Here is a 17869-nt window from a genome sequence, read left to right as displayed (position 1 = left end):
CCAGAGATGAATCAAATGTCCGCTATCTCTTGCTTTTTTCATTTTGAAAAAAGACATTTCTCAACGCTTTTTATACCCATATATAGCGATTTGAGCCGTAAAACGGGTAAAACATCGATCGGGTTCGTATGGTAAAGATGGCCTGAAGATGGATTCGCACCGCTGTTTTTATGTATAAACATTCAGCATGCGATTGGCGATAGCAGCGCCACTAGCGTCTGAACGAGCGAGAATGCGGGAAAGAAAGATGGCCGGCGGCTTGTGTTATTCGGTGGGATTTGTCGTGTAGTCGCGGTCAAGATTGCTTTCTCCTATTTAGGTTGAAATATTACAAGTTTACTGCATGAACGTAGTGGAAACTATTCGTCGTATGTTCGGCGGAAGCCCGAGCTAAGAGTTAAAAAGGTACGGATCGTCTTTACAGACATATTCATGAATGTATGTCTTACGTTTTTGCGTAATGGCCAAAAGGGACTCCGATTCGCTCGAGTGTGTTTGTGCTTCAACTTTGTTGACGATGAAATTCTAGTTGAAATCGTCACGATTTGAAACTAACTCATTGAATAATATAATTGAGTTACCAAGTTTTCCGTAAAGCGTACATTATCTGAGACGTACGCAGAGTGTTGAGTAATATTTGACGACGAAGCCGTGAGTTTGGTGTCACACACACATATTTGTGTTCCATCAATCCAAGTTTTTCGCCTCACCCTGCCTTACGAACCACTGTCGTATTTTTAGATAGTTTTTTTTTTTAATTCTCTCAATTTTCTTAAGTATTATGAATTACGTCATTTTGTGTCTTTTTTTTTTGCTATGAAATATGCAGACTTTTTGTCATCAGCTTTGTTGTTAACTTGTAAATGTGAAATGAGGTTACATTTGACGGGTTCTCGTACTCGTGATCATAATCTTGAAAAAAGGATTATCAGTTTAAGCCAGAAAATTTCGATAATCTTTGACTAATTAAATAAATACCGCTTTAAACCATCAATGAAATAGGCACTATGCTCAAAATCACAATTGTAAGAAACTTACCTCGCACACCCAGATATGCAGTCGATGTATCAGTTGCCATTATTCTGTGATGCAACGTCACCTTGGTTGCTTGTGCACTAACGTGAAGAATAAATTCTTCATAAAATAAACTTTGTGTCTTTCCGATGTATTTTGATCTAGGAAGCTATGCAATCGTGACCGAAACATCTTGTGATCCGTTCATGTTGAAAACCACGGGTTCATTCTAATGGAAATATTTCTGAAAAGCAATTCTGTTAATCTTTGGAATATAAGCAGTATTACAGTTGTTAATGATTCTACTTTTGTTGAACGGAATGGACTTAGAAAAATCAGGGATGGTGAGAGAGTCAACCGAAAAAAAAATGATCGTTTCCAAAATATTTTTTCTGCATTCTTACGCAAACCTTATTAAAAATTAAATTCCTGTCAGAGTCTTCCATAAAAGGAACTTCGAATTTATATCCTAATGTTTGTCTAACTTTGGTTTCATTGGTAATGAGATTTATTTTTCAGAGTCCCAGTACTGAATAAGCTGGAGTCTGATAGAAACAGCATGGCGAGCCCCTCGCCCCAATCGTCTCCCATGCCACCCCCACAAGCACCAAGTCCAATGGGCCCTCCCCAACAAGCTCCATCCCCGTCCAATCCTCAAGGCAGTCCAATGGGTCCTCCACAACATCATCCTCATAGTCCAACTCAAGGATATCAGGGCGGTCCACCAATGCCGCAGCAACAGCAGCCTCCCCCACAGCAACAAGGGTATCCTCCACACCCGCAGCAAATGCCACCAAATATGGGACCTCAGGTGAGATGTTTTTAAATTCAAATCATCGAATGAAGCTAAAGTCTTCAGAATTCACAACGGGATGTGTTAATCATTGTATGCTATTTGTCCTCGCTGGGATTCGGTTCTTAAAGATAAGTTGAACGTGGAGTAACCAAATTATATGTTAGCTTCCATTGATATGAAAATCTAGTGAAATGCTTCTTGGAACAAATTTATTCTGTAGACGGTTCAATGAAATTGAAATGCTCATTGCGTGAAGAGTTTAAATTTAGTAGTTATAATTCAAAAGATCAATTAAACGAAGAGAATGAAGAACAAGTGAAGAACTTGGACATATATATGACGATTTTTCTATTCTCTTCTTTCCGTTATTTGCTTATTTGACACTGCTAATTGTCATAAATCGCTGTGCTGAACTTGATATCGGAAGTTTTAAGATGAATAGTTACAGAAGTTTGGAATTACACAGTACAAGATACAAAGGGAAGTTTTTTAGAGATCTGAACTTATCTGCAGCAAGAAGTCAGATATTTTTTCCTGACCGATGCTATCTGTTTTCTTGAATAGATTGACAATTTGTTCAGCTATTTCACGGTTACAAGCTGCAATCACTTTTGGGTTCATCAAATCTAAAACTCCACCTGAAACAAGAATCCATTTCAAGTCCATAAATTAATTTGAAGAATTCTGTACATAGATAAATGTAGACGATCCGTCAATTTCTATAATGCTGATTTTCTGCTTCCTCATCATAGATTATTGTTTTCAATGTTTAGAATGTTTATATTAGTATACATTCTCATCAATTCTCCATTGACAGAAGAGAAGAAAAAAAAGATTTCCCTCGATTACACACGCCATAAATTATATGATCTTACCAGTAGTATCCACAACCATGCCTCCAGCCTCTTCGATGATTAATTGTCCGGCAGCCACGTCCCATGGGTCTATGCCTTCGATGTGATATGCTTCGATTGCACCCATCGCTACGTAGCATAGACTTAGCGCAGACAGTCCCAGAGATCTAATTCTGAAATAATTTGTTGATAGTTTTATTCGAAATTATACTTACACGCAACTGTTCAACTATGAGAGTTTCTTTCGATTAATACAGCTTGTAGTCCTTGAATTTTTTCTAGTACCCACCCGTGAGTCTTCTGAATTAGAAAATGTGTTCTGCTATACAAACTTGAGGTATGTTCTTCATTTTTGGCTAACCATGGCTCGATTCCGACAAGAGCATGCGAAAGGTCTGAAACATCCAATTTTGTGTCAATTCTGACATTTTTGTTCGACAAATGTTCAATTTCAATTAATTGTACTTTCGATTTAGGAGAGACGGTACTTGTATCACATTTTGTGGTATATTTATTTTTTTGTCAACTCCTTGGCTTGCACTGGCAATTAAAATTATCAGCCATTGTTACTTATTAGTGTGAGATAATATTTCACTAGGTTAACGATGGTAACGTGAACCTAATGAATAATTGGAAAAAATCACTATCTTGCAATTTTTAAATAATTTCAAAGGAGTTATGTTTTTAAAACATGAGCACATTTTATTTTATCATGGTCTACTGAATTTCAGATAATTCTAAAATTGACAAATAATAATTTTTCGAATCATATATCGCTACAATAACGTTGCTAACTTCATCCTCACAATATTTTTACCTTGAACACCAGAAGTTCGGATCGGTTTCCCATTTAGGAACGCTCCTTTTCCCCTCACCGCAGAGAAGAATTGCTCCATAACAGGATTGTAAACGATACCGATTTCAACTCTTTTATTAATGACCAAAGCGATGGAGATACAAACGTGAGGAAACTTGTGAATAAAGTTAGTCGTTCCGTCTATCGGATCAATTATCCACGTGGGATCATCAGTTAATTCCGGCATTTTACCCTCATTCGCCACATCTTCTTCTCCTATAAACCTGTTATTCGAATCACGTGGCACCATCATTGTCGAGTTATAATGTATATGCAATTAATTGTTAGTCGGTGAATACCCGACCACGTACAGCAATATCTATGATGAAACTCACTTGTGAGTGGGAAACTTTGCTGACAAGCTTCTTATTACAATTTCCTCCACTTTCAGATCGTATTCCGTCACCATATCCCAATCGATTCCTTTAACCGACACATTCTTTTCCTTGTCTATTGCATCGGCTATAACCTGAATGTTTCAAATATAGTGAGTGGAAAAATTGAAACAAATTACTCGTTTGCGAGCGACTTATCTCAAAATGATAATCGACTTAGCTTCCCAAGAAGCCCAATTTCGCAAATACTCGACAAACACTGCAGCGTTTATGAATTAATATCCTATAATAAGATTATTTTCCCTCGTATGAAAATTTGGGTTTTGTATTAATTCATCCTTCGATAATTTTGTGCGTTTTATCATCTCGTGCATCGTATCTCAAACTCCGCAAAAACTCAATACTTTGGTTGATTATACGATGGTCAAATTAAAGAAGTTCACTAACCTTTCCCGCATCTCTAGCCAAGATTTCCACCGTCTGGTAAAAACTTTTCAAATCGTTATCACTCGTCATCATAGTGATGTTATAGCGTTGCCTCACTTTGACAGACTGTCGACGATGTAAACGCTACTGAAACCTGACTTTCATCTGCTCTGTGTAATCGAGGTCGTAAAATTTCAAGGTTTTTAGTTATACTTGTATCCAAGTATCTGGATTCCGCTAACATTCGTTGAGCCGAAAATGTAAAAGCAATTGCTTGTTGGTATTGTTTTATTTACTTTTTTTTTTAATGGATTATTTGTACACCATGGGACCGAGAAGTTTTTTTTAATTCAGTTTATTTACATTTTTTGTTACATATACAACGTTGATTTTTTTTTTTTTTTTTACATATATCTTGATACACGCGCGGCATCGAAAGGCACATGACTTACTGCCGAGGAAAACGAAAGGTCTACGTACATACTTACCTATTACGTTCCGTTCCGTTTCTTTTATCGAGAGTGAGAGTATGTGTGCGTGATTGCAATGCGTAGGCATAGGTGTACACGCGAGGACGAGAGTTTTCTTGCTAATGTTGGCAAATTTTGCATTCCTTTTCTTGCATACTTAACACCCATGGTGATTTGACTTCACGGTTCAGTTCCAGTATGTTTAGCCTTTGAACCGTCGGCAAATAGTGTGTGATCGATACAAATAACACGTGTACACAGAAAGAAAGGTTTGTTTGGACGAACAAAGGCATTTTGCGGGTGGCGAAGACAATATTTTACTTGAGGTAATGAAATTTTTATCTTGAATTAACGATCTGTTTTTTTTTTTTTTTTAATTTTGCTGCAGTAAACTGTTGTAGACAAATGCTCAAAAATTTGATACTCGCGTCTCAGTTCTTTGAGCGCTAGCAGAAATATTGTTGTATGAAAACAATAAAAAAATAATGAAAGAACTAAAAGTTGTGGAAATAAGTGAAATAATTAAAATAATAAATGAAAATAACGAGAACAACGAAGACATCGAAAACATAATGTAAATAACCATGATAACTGTAGCAATGATGAGAATAACAATATTAGCAGCTCTAATTACTACCGCAATTCGTATACAGACGAAATTTATGAGGCTGAACTTGGTACCGTTAACGTAACAAAACATTAGAGTAAAAATCATTGTGCAATTTTCGAATGGCTTTAAAGGATTTGTTTTTTTGAAATATGAGTATGTTTTGTTTACCATGGTTTACTAAATTCCAAACAATACTAAAGGTGCGAAGTAACGATTTTTCGTAAACATAAATCGTTACAGTAACGTTACTAACTTAATTCTATGTAAGCAAAAATTTCCGGACAGACGGACAGACGATCTCGTACTCAACTCGTATTTATCACCATGAAGTAATACTATTTTCGAAATGCAAATACGGAAATCATAGCAGACTTTCTATTATGAAATGATTATAACGTAAAAAACAATAATAATTGATACACAACGGACTGCTTTATTGTTAATGTACAATTGTGAAGAAACAAATTGCGCCGCTCAATCGCAACGATCCATCATTATCGAGAGAATAACGTTCAACGTGCATTATAAAATTCTTGAGCTTTGCAACAATTGAAATTCCAGTACTTTGACACGAATGCGACGGTTTAAGCATGCATTGAAAGATTCCTTGTTTTCATCCATCGTTTCTTCAATGGGTACTGTTTTTCATTTGGTCAACTCTCTCGTCAGTTTCACGAATAATCTTTACCATTGCATCTGCGATTTTTGAATTCGCCGCTCCGATCGCTCTTGGCTTCATGATGTCCACTGGTTCACCTGCGCTTAAATCCATCCCTTAGTCGTCACAACTATCGCAACTGTACTACTTGCGGCACTTTTCAATTGCTTAATTGCCAAGTACTGCTATAACGTTAGGCCCGTGTTTTTTATACCTGAAACTCTGTCGACGACGACACCTCCGGCTTCCGCAATGATCAGAGAAGCTGCGGCGATGTCCCAAACTTCTATGCCAGGTCCCTCAATGTGATAAGCGTCAACAGCACCCATCGCTACGTAGCAAAGTGTTAAGGCGGCAACTCCGAGGGTCCGTATTCTGAAAGCGTCGGAATTGTTGTAACTTTTAATAACGCTGCTGAAAAATTTCACTATCAGAGCATTTGTAGCATGAGTATAAAGGCTTACCCATGTGCCACCTTTATAATTGCTCGTAGTCTTTCGACCACGTACTCTGCCATGCTTTCAATCTTTATAAATCCGGGCTCAAAGCAGACCAAAGCTTTCGAAAAATCTGTAAATCAAAATCTGATCGCGTAACCCTAAGAGGTTGTTTCTGTTCGATTCCCGCGCTAACGTCGTGAGAAATTCACTACAAGTGTGTGCTATTTTACTCACCGTCCACTTCCGAGGTACTAATCGGTTCTCCGTTGAGAAAAGCACCCCGGCCTTTTCTAGCCGTGAATAGTTGCTCCAGAAGTGGATTGTACACTATTCCAATCACCACCTCTTTCCGTATGGCTAGAGCAATCACGACACAGGTATGCGGGAATCCGTGAACGAAATTGGTAGTGCCGTCGATCGGGTCTATTATCCATGTCGGAGCATCGGTCAGATCTGGTGAATTATTACCCGCCGATTCTTCGGCGATAAACCTGAAAATTAAAATGACTGTCTTGTATTTGTGATACATATTTTCAGTATCATCTCGAGGTTTCTTTATTACGCGAATTTGTTTGGAATTCCAAAATTTGTATTATTACACGCATGGAGAATGGGCACTTGCATGTGGTCCGGGTATTGACTTTTCAAACGATCGATTATGATTTCTTCAATCTCCCGGTCGTATTGCGTCACGAGATCCCAATCACCTCGTTTCGTGTCCACGGTTTTTCGCAGTTTTATCGAATTGGTGATAACCTTTCAACAGTTTGTAGTATTAACGATTAATGAACCGTTATACGATACAGTAATACTCGCGATTTTCGAATTCCCACCTTGGCAGCTTCCCGAGTCAAACCCATAACGAATTCGTAGTACACGTCGAGGGTGGAATCCATCGTCATTTCAGTTTTGGTCTTACTTACTCAAGTCGCGAGGAAGAACTTTTAGAAACACCGTAAACGATCAGTGCGGCAGTTCATTTGAGTTCCTTCCGGGGAAACGGATACTTGTGAACTACTATTCTACTCACTTATTCTGTCTCGACTTTTGATTCGTTTGATCGAAGGTTAGATTGGTCCAATGATTTCTGCCTTATACTTGGGTCAATTTACATTCTCTTTTGAAGGTTTCTTTACAACCACCATGATATTATGCAGCAGTGTTTACAGTACACGTTCAATGACTGCTGACAAATTCTCTGCATATACAGTGAAGCTAATTTCTTTTACTAGTTAAAGTTTCGTACGCATTAGATTTATGTGAATTAACTTATAGATAACGTTTAGTGTCTGCATCTGTTACGTATTGTAGATAAAAGTTAAACCTTAGTCAAATTTCACATCCTTTGTATCGTACAAAATGAAAAAGTAACATGGTTATATATTAGTTGCTGCGGTTTGAAATTTTTTTATTTATATACTGACAATAGTGGCTTGTAAAATAACATATTCAATTCTTTTTCAATCGTCTTCTCTGCGTCCTGAGATCCGTCTCTAGTATTAACTTCGAGGTTTCTATGGCCAAAGCTTCATTGGCCGCTGCGATAACTTTTGGAGCCATGAAATCGAAGTTCCCCCCTGAAAATAAAGACGCATGGACACACGATCGTTGTATCAATGTAGGGCGCCATTCATCTTGCCTTACGAGTAATTACAGTTATTTGCTTTTGTATCGTTTTGATCGGGGTCTTTACATACGTTATTACATGCAAGTGGCAAAAGTTGAGTGAACAAATTAAATTGATGACGATTAGTCGTACGATTACATTCAATATCAAGCTTGTTGAAAATTAGCGACAAAAATATTATACGTAGCTGGTATTTGACGATGGGGATTGTTTTTCATTAAATATGGAATCAGATGCTTGAGAGCTGGTAGAATTGTATCAAACGACCCGTTCATACCTTTTGTGTCGATGAGGCTGCCTCCAGCTTCTGTTACGATAAGACAACCCGCGGCAACGTCCCAAGAGTTCAGTCCGTCCATGTGAAACACGTCGATTATTCCTCTGGCTACGAAAGCTAAAGCCAAAGCGGCAGAACCAATCGTGCGCACTCTGAAATTGAAGTTTATATAATCATTCGCGTGTTCTCTTAAGCATTTTTGTCGAGTATAATAATGTTAAAAAAGTGGCTGTTTTTTATTACCCGTGAGCAGCCTTGATCACAGCATTGAAACGTGCCAATCCAATGTCAGCTTGAGATGTATTGAATAACGACGAAGTTTCCAAATTGACAAGTGATTTTTTCAACTCTAGAAACCAATACGAGACGTAAGAAAACGTGAGCATGTATATTATGATTTATTTTTAATTATTATAATTTTTCGACATCAATAAACTCCACTTTGTATCATCGCAATTACACGTATCTTGTTTTATTTTTCGATTAACGTAAGATCGTTTCAATCGACTTTCACCTTTTGTTGACGATGGTTGAATAGTTTTTCCGTTCAAAAAGGCACCCTGGCCTCTCTTCGCCGTGTACATCTCATCGTAGCACGGATTATAGATGATTCCTATTTCGAGTCTTTTATTAATCACCAGACCGATCGAAATGCAGACTTGAGGAAAACAGTGGACAAAATTGGTCGTCCCGTCTATCGGGTCTATTATCCACGTTGGTGCATCCGTGAGTTCGGGGGTTTCTTTATTAGACGACGATGTTTCCTCTCCGATAAATCTTGCACAGTTTAAATTACAACATTTGTTTACACACGCAATACTACGTATTTTTCATATAACATTAGATTATTACTTGTGCTCCGGAAATTCGTTTGACAATCTTTCAAACAGCAGCCTCTCAACTTCTTTGTCATATTTAGTGACGAGGTCCTTGTCGGACGATTTCTCCTCTACGTCCTTTAATTCGTTGATGCTGTTCTTGATTATCTGTATAGTTGATCAATTGATTAAAATCGATTAATTGCAAACGTTTAAAAAGTTCGACAATTTAATATCAAAATTTAATTCGAATGTTTGAATCTCTCTTAGTTTCGTGTTTCTTTCTCTTCACTCGAGTTTTCATTTACAAACGTTTTTAGATAATTTGTATGAAAATCTGATTATGGTGTAAGTAAATTTCGCGCTAATTATAAGTCAGTTACTTAACGCTTTTACCTCAGCGGCTTCTAAAGTCAATGATTTGGCAACTTGGAAAAAATGCTCAATCTCTTCCGCGCTCGTCATTCTTTCCGTCTTTTCGGCGAACCTCTTCGAACGTTGATCTTCGAACTAATTAAATGAATGCTAGAATGCTCTATCTTGAATAATTGTCGGATTTCCAACACCTTATCATTAACGACGATGTTGTACCTAAGTCAATAATGTTTGTCTCTGTATATATAATACAGTATTTTCGATAACGAAAGTTGAAATTTGAGAAGAAGCTTCTTGTTTTCGGTTATCTTATCACAGTTAGGTGCAAAAAAATATGCAGGTATTACTTGGTATACTTTAATAGAATAAAAATATCAAGTTAAAAATGTTGCGAAAGTTATGTTATTATTCATATCATCATTAAACATATTTGTTCCTAAGTCTTTGAGCATTTTTTTCTTTCATCAAATCAATACTCGATATTGTGAAAAAAAACATCGATCAAAAAGCGTGTGGTTAAGAACAACAATAGTCCTAATATTTAAAAATCTTTATTTACTTGCGGTAATTGCAAAAATACCTCTATTTTTTGATGAAAAATATGATTCAACAACGTTTATCTATAGTTTATACTTATGAAGAAGAATTAGAGATGAAAAATTGAGATGCTATTGGTAAAATTATAGTTACCGCAAAGGTATTTGGACATTTAAAAAATTACCAATGTTGTAACTGTCCTATGTCGAATAATTAATTTTATCGATAAGTAAATATTTACAATTTATATAAGATGTAACAAATTTAGCTAATATATAAGTGTGCTGGGTCCAGCGACTGACTTTGGTTACAATCGATGGGATGGAATGACTCGGGTTTAATCCGCGCCATGTAGTGTAGTGTATAAAAATACTAAAATTTGAAGATGAAACTTCCAACTCCGTAATAACTATTATGCCTGGATGCTCCGGAGCCGCTTCTGTTGTGTTCTCGCATCCGCGTGTTTTATCAGCTTGACCAATTCCTGCGCCAACTTGCGATTGCCCACTGCCAGGACTTTGGGACTCATGACTTCGAAATTGCCACCTTTAAAATCGTAGGAGTCGATTCAACGGTTATATCAACGAAAACGCCAATTTCGAAATAGTAAATCAGAACTGTCAACGCATTGCCAGAGTTTCTTACCATTCGTGTCTATCACACAGCCACCGGCCTCTTTTATTATTAGGGTACCGGCAGCCACGTCCCAAGGCATCAGGTTGTCGGTGTGATACGCTTCTGCGGCCCCCATTGCTACGTGACAAAGTGTCAATGCAGCCGAACCGAGAGTTCTGATTCCGTGAGCGATTGAGACGAATGCTTCCAGTCTACCGAGGATTATGTCTCGGATATCTTCGATTGTCGCGTAGGAAGCTTCAATGCAGATCAAAGAGTTTGCGAGTTCTGAAAGAAGGATAAAACGAATGTTAGAGATACAAATTATTGCGCTAGACAAATCCGCCGTAATGAATACCACTTGGTTACTACAATGGCGACCTGAGAAGCTTTTATTTTTGGTTCGATTCAGCTTCCGGTTTCACCAAAATTAACTCATTTCTCAAGTGATCGGAAGTCGGATGAAATACTAAATGATTTTCATCCCTGACGATAATCCATAATACAAATCTCTGTCTCAAGCCGTTACGGAAATCAATATTATTGAATTCACAATATTTCACGAATTATTCGATTACAGTTCATTATATTTCCAAGTAATATTCCTTAAGCAAGTATTTGTCACAGCTGAATATTTGATTTTGTATAAAAAACATGCGCGTGGCGTAAACCTCCCGCTTAATCGGTGTAGTAACAAAATGACGCGTTTCATTTACAACTAATGATAAATGTGATTAATTTCTTTTTTTTTTTTTATTCTACACTTTGCGGTAAACAATTCTCAGCAACCGAGAGATGAAAAATCCTAGGCAATTATATTTGCTGTCTGATTTTACAACAGTTTATTACAGGAGGAGTTGTTGGACTTTCTCGAAAGATTTATTACGGTGTGATAACTTGAGAACATGTAATTTCCTCATTCTAATACCGAGACTTTGGCGTCTGCTTGCGATAGCGTCAACCTGACCCACTGCCTATTCGTTGTTTTGACTCAATTAAAGTTTGATCCAATAAATACGCCATAAAACGCTGAGGTCAGACCAAATTCAGGATACTCTGATACTTTTGTGCAACTTATGAACACTGACCTTCGACGGATGAACTTCTGATTGATTTCCCATTGAGAAAAGCTCCGCGTCCTTTTCTTGCTGTGAATAGTTGTTCAAGAACCGGATTGTAGACGATGCCAATCTCTAACTCTTTGTTTATTGCCAGAGCAATTGATATGCAAGTGTGAGGAAACGAGTGCACGAAATTTGTAGTTCCGTCGATGGGGTCGATTATCCATGTTGGTGCATTGGTCAATTCTGGCAAATGATTGTTGGTGGAGACGGTTTCCTCGCCAATGAATCTGTGCGGTAAAGATAGTAATTGTAAGTAACGACATTCGTTCGTTGGCTCCATGATTATTCTTCATTTTCGTAACAATGTTGAAACTGTGTTGTTTAATTAAGGGTTAGATACGCAGGAACGTACTTGTGGGTGGGAAATTCCTTGCTTAATCCAGATATCAGGATCTCCTCCACTTTTCGGTCGTACTGCGTTACCAGGTCCCAGTCACCAGCTTTCGTTTCGATGTTTTTACCACCTTGGATAGCTTCTCTGATCACCTGAAATTTAGAAACTAACGTCAATTATAGTGCTTGGCACAAATGCTGAAGAGGACTTCGTGTCAATTATAATCAAGTTATATGAGTAAATGATCGTTGAGCTAATTTAAAAAATAAAAATTAATTATAAACCTTCGCGGAGTCGATGGTCAGTTTCATGACAAAATCGAAGTAATGGTTCAAGTCGTGTTGTTGGCTGCCCATTTTGATGCGGCTAGTTGTTAGCTTATCTTTAGATTGAAACGGTTGAAAGCCTGAGCTGCGACTCGAAGATTATGATAATTGAACTTGAGATTTGGGATCGAAAATTTTATTTGCTGCACGCTGCAATAACGCACTGCACTCTTCCACTGTTTCTCTCAGAGTGACTTTTCGGTCTGATCATCCGGGTATTTAACGGTCTTGCTCGACCCCCACCCCTATGTACTCTACGTTAGCTGCGCCACATTATTTCGGACAATAGATACAAACGGTGATGTTCTTTTCCACGGGATTTTAATTGGAATATTCCACCAGCGGGCGATCGGTAGCAACATTACACGCTGCGGAATATTTGAATTGACTAACCAGACCTCCAGTTTCTGATAATTGATCCCCTCGCAGGTAGGATGTTCAACTCACATTATTATTTCATTTATTCGTGAACGTTTTGATTCAAGTATATTTATTGCAGACGAAACAATCTTATCGGCGTATTAAGCAGAGAAACCAAAAATAATCAGGTCATGCTTTTTCTTTTTTCTTATAAGTACAGTTTCTTGTAAATTAAAACTTCGAAATATGTTCCTTTCGGAAGACACGAAAGAAAATGAGAAAATTGAAAAAGATCTATGTCTTCGAATCGGCTTAGCCGATTTTTGGAAAAAAAGTAATGTTTTGTAGGGACCATTGAGATACTTTTGCGAAAAAAGTTTAGAATAACTTTCGTTGACACGTAAGGTAGAAAAAAATTATTCTCACTGTTTTTGAAATTAATCACAGAAGTACTACACAGCTGAAAAAAAGTTTTTATGTAATTTTTCCTAAAAACCGAATTTTAACGTTACGAAACTGTGTGAGTGTAATCGAAATGAGACTTTTTTTTTAATTTGTTAATATTGGTCAAAATGGCAAAGTGCAAAAAAAAAGAATTTTTTTTTCAAATTCTCCAGTGTTCTGTACGACTTGATCATTAAAAGAAAATCACGGACTTGCTCAACATGCATCCCTGCAGGTCATAGTTTTATAATCGCTACTCGAATGTATGCACTTGACACTATTTGTGTTATTTCCGATAAGTAGAGTATGTATATGTATATATATATATATATATAAATTATATCGTTGTGTAAAAGATTTAAATGTATATATAATGTTTGGTAGACAGTCCACCAAATACCTATATTTGTGTTATTTCCGATAAGTCGAGTAAAATTCCAAACTACAAAGTAATTCGACGGTTACACTCCTCCTAGGATATCCTGGTCAGTGGATTGCAAAATCTAAAACTATTATAATACTGAATTCTCCAATTAATCTACATCACAGTCCATGGATCGTTTGTACTAGATGCCCTGTTAGTTTTTTTTCATTGAAAATTTCTACCAATAAAGCACTGATATATGTATATTTTGATAGGTTCAGGTGACCCGCGGTGTTACGTGTGAAGCGGTTTGTTTTTCTTTCAATTTTCAATGTTGGACATACATCAGCATTTCAATACCCATACAGTTCCAATAGGACGTCCTTTATTGCGATGAAACTTACGTGAAATGTGGTCGCACTTATTGGTTAGTTGGCTTAATTTTACCGCTTATTATAAAAATTGACCAGCAATTTTTTTAAACAGTTATTGCAGATACGTAATAATGCATAATTGGGAATAAAAAAGAAACATCAGTCGGTGCTCAAGGAATAAAAATACTACTTGTGATGTTATAAGTGTAAAAATACGATAATAATCGTGCTGAAAAATTGCGGGCTGATTTTACTGGAAGAATTTGAAGCTCTCAAGGAATACATCAATTCCAAAGCAAAGAAATTTTGATCACGTCGGTTATAGATGGAGGAGTGACCGCGAAAGCACTTTAGTAAATTCAACCGTGCATCATTAAATCCATAGTTTTACTTGTGAGACGTGGAACGCAATGCGTGTGTCATCAGAATTGAATGTAAAACAGGATAAACGATTGCTTTCAAATTGCACTGCACTCACAGTTAGTCAGGTGAGCGAAGCATGGCACATTGGACCACGTGCCAATCGTGTGTCATTCATACTTTGTCGATCTGTCCGCATGGCGGAATTACCGTTTATTTTTGTTCTCGCTGATTCGCGTTCGTTCTCGAGGCTTTCGCCTGCGATTCGCGCACGCCTTTGAGAGCCAAACCCACGTGCTCATGGCATGAACTCACTTATAGCCGGCGTGGGGATACCTGGGAAAATGCCGTAGGCTGTAACCAATTGCTACATATATAACGCTAGATCAACGTGCATGAGTTCCGCTGAGAGTGCGAGCAGCTTGTCAAAGACAAATAATAAAAATGATCATTACCCATTATTTTTTCGAACGATCGAAACGTTAATCATTATTGGTAGATCCGCCGACTGATGAGTAAACTAATACGCCATATTTGAAGGTGTGATGTTGAATGATGAATAGAATTTTGTTCATGTCAATCTTGTTTTATACTTCAAATCAGACTTACTTAGCCATGAAGTATTGTCGTACAGTCAAGGTTTTGTAAACTACTGTAATCAATCGTAACGTGATACATTGGAGATGATTTTCAATAAGCAATTATACCTACTTAGTTACGCAAGATATTAGACGTGCATGTGCCACCTGCATGCGGTTGGTGTATTACAATTTGCTTTAATCTGGTAAAAACCGCTAGTTAGGTACACTATACTGGCTATATCGTGTTATACTTGACGTAATAGCTTATTATTTTTAAACATAGTAGTTATGATTGATTGTTTGTCAATGTAATCTGTCCAATCCTCTATTATGGAGAATCTCGAAAGTTAAGAAAAGAATCCTACGTTACGTTAACTTAAACATCACTTATTGTTCAGGATTGGACAATGCCGTTACGTTATTGGAGGATGGCATTTGTCAACTGATAGGTTTCTTTAGTCTTTAAACATAGATTGTAGTAATCAGTACCGTAAAACTGTGTGATTCCTGTTGGTTTCAATTTAGAAAAAAGGCTGTCGGAACGTTTGTTATACTTCACGCAGCATTAGAGCCGACTGTAAGTAATCATCACTATTCAATACCTTCTTTGAGTGAGAATCTACCTTTTCAAAGGTACTTTAGGTATGAAAACAATTCAAGTTGTCTCAATATGTCGCACTCCTTACCCGATACTCATTAATTGGTTAACAACTTCCTTGAATTGCATTTTTTCCGATAAAATCAATTGATGTACTTGCGTTGGTGCGTTATTTGCAAACAAAGAACTCAGACATCAAACACATGAAACTACCTATCAACCATAAGCGTGTAAGCCCTACGAAGCCTTGTTACTCTGCAAATTTCGAGTCTGGAAAACATAAAGTAAAAGATTCGTTAATGTCATGTGTCATTAACGTGCGATGACTGCTTCACACTTATGGAAATACAAGTTTTATCAATATTTTTCTGTTACAATAAACTAGTCAAAGTGAGCCCGGAACGACGTTAGTTCTTTAAATTGAGGTCAAGAGCTACTTTCCGATCTTTATGCTACTCCGATGCTACTAGAACCAAAGCCTAATAAGCCGAAGTAAGATTTTTATCTAGGTTCTTTAACCCTTAAGCTCTACGGATTATGCATAATATTAATTCACAAAATTTAGTTTGTTCTAGCGAGGTCCGGTCACATTCCAAAACCGCAATGAATAAATCTGATTTTGATCATTGCCAAGCATCAGCTGCGCGTAATTTTCTATTGATACTAATTGATGGTACAGGTTATAGTGGGGTTGGTTATGGCATTCCGTTCGTATGTGTAATACAGGACGCGTGTTTGATTGGACGACGTTTTGAACAGAAGTGCGCGGTAGTAGCGAAGTTTTAGATTAAACCCGATTGCATGAAGCAATCAAACAATTGACGGGTAGGTCATTCGGTGAATGGAATATTTCGATTCTTCTGGGCTTCAACAGATTCGAGTTTAAAACAGTTGAGACTTGATCAGTTGGCTCGTCGTCGTCATCCGGTAACCAAACTGCTATGAAATCTTCAGTGAAATTCCCAAAAAGCCATACGCTTTTGGGCCTCATGCCATGGAACTCAGCATACCTTGAAAAAATCAATTCAAACACTGTTGCTCGCTAAGCCATGCATTTTCAAAAGATGATTGATGAATATCAACTAATTTTACTCGTATCTTTTACTGTACCAGCACATCATTTTTTGTTTCAGGGCCCTGGTGGTCCAGGATCAGGACCACAACAAGGTCCAGCTACGCCAATGGGACCTGGTGGCCCAGGACAAATGGGTCCAAATGGTCCGCAGGGTGGACCTCACATGGGTCAAGGCGGTCCTGTGCAAATGGGACCTGGTGGGCCCGGTGGGATGGGTCCGGGAGGTCCGGGCTTGATGGGTCCAAGTGGGCCTGGTCAAATGGGCCCCGGAGGCCCAGGGCCGATGGGTCCCGGAGGACCTGGGGGTCAGATGGGTCCTAGCGGACCGGGAGGTCAAATGGGCCCTGGGGTACCAAGTCAAATGGGTCCTGGAGGACCAGGTCCTCAGATGGGCCATAGTGGGCCTGGACAAATGGGCCCAGGAGGTCCAGGTCAGATGGGTCCGGGAGGAGGGCCTGGACAGCATGGACCTGGAGGTCCAGGACAGCAAATGGGACCTGCTGGCCTAGGTCAACAGATGGGCCCTGGGGGGCCTGGACAACAAATGGGACCTGTAGGGCCTGGTCAACAAATGGGTCCAGGAGGGCCAGGGCAACAAATGGTTTCCGGAAATCCTGGTCAACAAATGGGACCGGGAGGCCCCAGTCAGCAGATGACCCCTGCAGGCCCTGGCCAGCAAATGGGCCCAGGCGGACCTGTTCAACAGATGGGGCCTGGACAACAAATGGGTCCCAGTGGGCCTGGACAAATGGGCCCTGGTGGACCTGGACAGCAAATGGGACCTGGACAACAGATGGGACCAGGTGGGCCCAACCAAATGGGTCCTGGTGGTCCTAATCAAATGGGCCCTGGTGGTCCTAATCAAATGGGTCCTGGCGGACCTGGACAGCAAATGGGTCCAAGTGGTCCTCAGGGTGGACCCCATATGGGACCTGGAGGTCCTGGACAGATGGGACCGGGAAGCGGACAAGGAGCGCCACAGGGTGGACCACATATAGGACAAGGAGCGCCACAGGGCGGACCACATATAGGACAAGGTGCCCCACAGGGTGGACCACATATCGGACAAGGTGTGTACTTTCAAAATTAGTCACTTGTAGTTATACTTACTGGCTATGGTCGAGTGAAACAGGAAGTGGGAACGAATGTATTGTATAGCATTCACATGGCATAAAAAATGCGATCCTGTATTGTCCTTTTTAGGCACCCAGTGTATGACTT

The 17869-nt window shown here is 38.7% G+C and overlaps 5 protein-coding genes across 18 annotated transcripts in view; 1 reads left to right on the top strand and 4 right to left on the bottom strand.

Moving 5' to 3' along the window:
• Positions 1-257: 257 nt before the first annotated feature.
• Positions 258-17869, top strand: part of LOC124178476 (ATP-dependent helicase brm) — a 102690-nt gene continuing 85078 nt past the window's right edge. For 8 of the 13 annotated variants that reach the window (XM_046561849.1, XM_046561850.1, XM_046561848.1 and 5 more), the window contains exons 1-3: positions 258-405; positions 1534-1825; positions 16707-17718. In XM_046561849.1, the coding sequence (XP_046417805.1) occupies positions 1574-1825; positions 16707-17718 (1264 nt within the window). In that variant the 5' untranslated portion in view covers positions 258-405; positions 1534-1573. Of the gene's footprint in view, positions 406-1417; positions 1826-4779; positions 5078-16469; positions 16501-16706; positions 17719-17869 lie in introns of those variants that run through there. The other 5 variants (XM_046561847.1, XM_046561845.1, XM_046561841.1 and 2 more) reach the window with 5 other exon arrangements.
• Positions 1820-4456, bottom strand: LOC124178481 (inositol monophosphatase 1-like). Its single transcript, XM_046561862.1, has 6 exons — positions 4303-4456; positions 3856-3989; positions 3482-3744; positions 2954-3059; positions 2686-2837; positions 1820-2448 (listed from the first exon to the last, which is right to left on the bottom strand). Exons 1-6 carry the CDS (start codon positions 4372-4374, stop codon positions 2300-2302), a joined length of 876 nt encoding a protein of 291 aa, XP_046417818.1. The 5' UTR covers positions 4375-4456; the 3' UTR covers positions 1820-2299.
• On the bottom strand, positions 5775-7502 carry LOC124178483 (inositol monophosphatase 1-like). 2 transcript variants are annotated; one of them, XM_046561865.1, is made up of 6 exons: positions 7293-7502; positions 7082-7215; positions 6694-6950; positions 6484-6589; positions 6234-6394; positions 5775-6122 (listed from the first exon to the last, which is right to left on the bottom strand). In XM_046561865.1, exons 1-6 carry the CDS (start codon positions 7359-7361, stop codon positions 6097-6099), a joined length of 753 nt encoding a protein of 250 aa, XP_046417821.1. In that variant the 5' UTR covers positions 7362-7502; the 3' UTR covers positions 5775-6096. The 2 variants fall into 2 exon arrangements, with proteins under 2 accessions (XP_046417821.1, XP_046417820.1); XM_046561864.1 differs by having other exon boundaries at positions 5775-6117; positions 7293-7496.
• Positions 7851-9728, bottom strand: LOC124178485 (inositol monophosphatase 2-like). Its single transcript, XM_046561866.1, has 6 exons — positions 9578-9728; positions 9216-9349; positions 8878-9140; positions 8607-8712; positions 8364-8515; positions 7851-8036 (listed from the first exon to the last, which is right to left on the bottom strand). The coding sequence occupies exons 1-6, from the start codon at positions 9644-9646 to the stop codon at positions 7909-7911; spliced, it is 852 nt and encodes a 283-aa protein (XP_046417822.1). The 5' UTR covers positions 9647-9728; the 3' UTR covers positions 7851-7908.
• Positions 10092-12686, bottom strand: LOC124178482 (inositol monophosphatase 1-like). The gene is made up of 5 exons (XM_046561863.1): positions 12451-12686; positions 12185-12318; positions 11797-12059; positions 10739-10996; positions 10092-10639 (listed from the first exon to the last, which is right to left on the bottom strand). The coding sequence occupies exons 1-5, from the start codon at positions 12520-12522 to the stop codon at positions 10506-10508; spliced, it is 861 nt and encodes a 286-aa protein (XP_046417819.1). The 5' UTR covers positions 12523-12686; the 3' UTR covers positions 10092-10505.

The sequence above is a fragment of the Neodiprion fabricii genome, chromosome 3, assembly GCF_021155785.1.
Source record: "Neodiprion fabricii isolate iyNeoFabr1 chromosome 3, iyNeoFabr1.1, whole genome shotgun sequence".
Taxonomy (NCBI): domain Eukaryota; kingdom Metazoa; phylum Arthropoda; class Insecta; order Hymenoptera; family Diprionidae; genus Neodiprion; species Neodiprion fabricii.
This window is presented reverse-complemented; position numbering and strand designations above follow the sequence as displayed.

Coding starts and splice junctions, on each gene's coding strand:
- LOC124178481 (XM_046561862.1), bottom strand. CDS start 4,374: ATGATGACGAGTGATAACGATTTGAAAAGTTTTTACCAGACGGTGGAA. Junction 3,060..3,481: donor CCGAACTTCTGGTGTTCAAG/GTAAAAATATTG, acceptor TGGATGTTTCAG/ACCTTTCGCATGCTCTTGTC. Junction 2,449..2,685: donor CATGGTTGTGGATACTACTG/GTAAGATCATAT, acceptor TTCTTGTTTCAG/GTGGAGTTTTAGATTTGATG.
- LOC124178483 (XM_046561864.1), bottom strand. CDS start 7,361: ATGACGATGGATTCCACCCTCGACGTGTACTACGAATTCGTTATGGGT. Junction 7,216..7,292: donor TGACTCGGGAAGCTGCCAAG/GTGGGAATTCGA, acceptor AACTGTTGAAAG/GTTATCACCAATTCGATAAA. Junction 6,118..6,233: donor CGTCGTCGACAGAGTTTCAG/GTATAAAAAACA, acceptor ATTTAAGCGCAG/GTGAACCAGTGGACATCATG.
- LOC124178485 (XM_046561866.1), bottom strand. CDS start 9,646: ATGACGAGCGCGGAAGAGATTGAGCATTTTTTCCAAGTTGCCAAATCA. Junction 9,141..9,215: donor AACGAATTTCCGGAGCACAA/GTAATAATCTAA, acceptor AAACTGTGCAAG/ATTTATCGGAGAGGAAACAT. Junction 8,713..8,877: donor TCAACCATCGTCAACAAAAG/GTGAAAGTCGAT, acceptor ATTGGTTTCTAG/AGTTGAAAAAATCACTTGTC.
- LOC124178482 (XM_046561863.1), bottom strand. CDS start 12,522: ATGGGCAGCCAACAACACGACTTGAACCATTACTTCGATTTTGTCATG. Junction 12,319..12,450: donor TGACCATCGACTCCGCGAAG/GTTTATAATTAA, acceptor TCTAAATTTCAG/GTGATCAGAGAAGCTATCCA. Junction 12,060..12,184: donor AAGGAATTTCCCACCCACAA/GTACGTTCCTGC, acceptor TTTACCGCACAG/ATTCATTGGCGAGGAAACCG.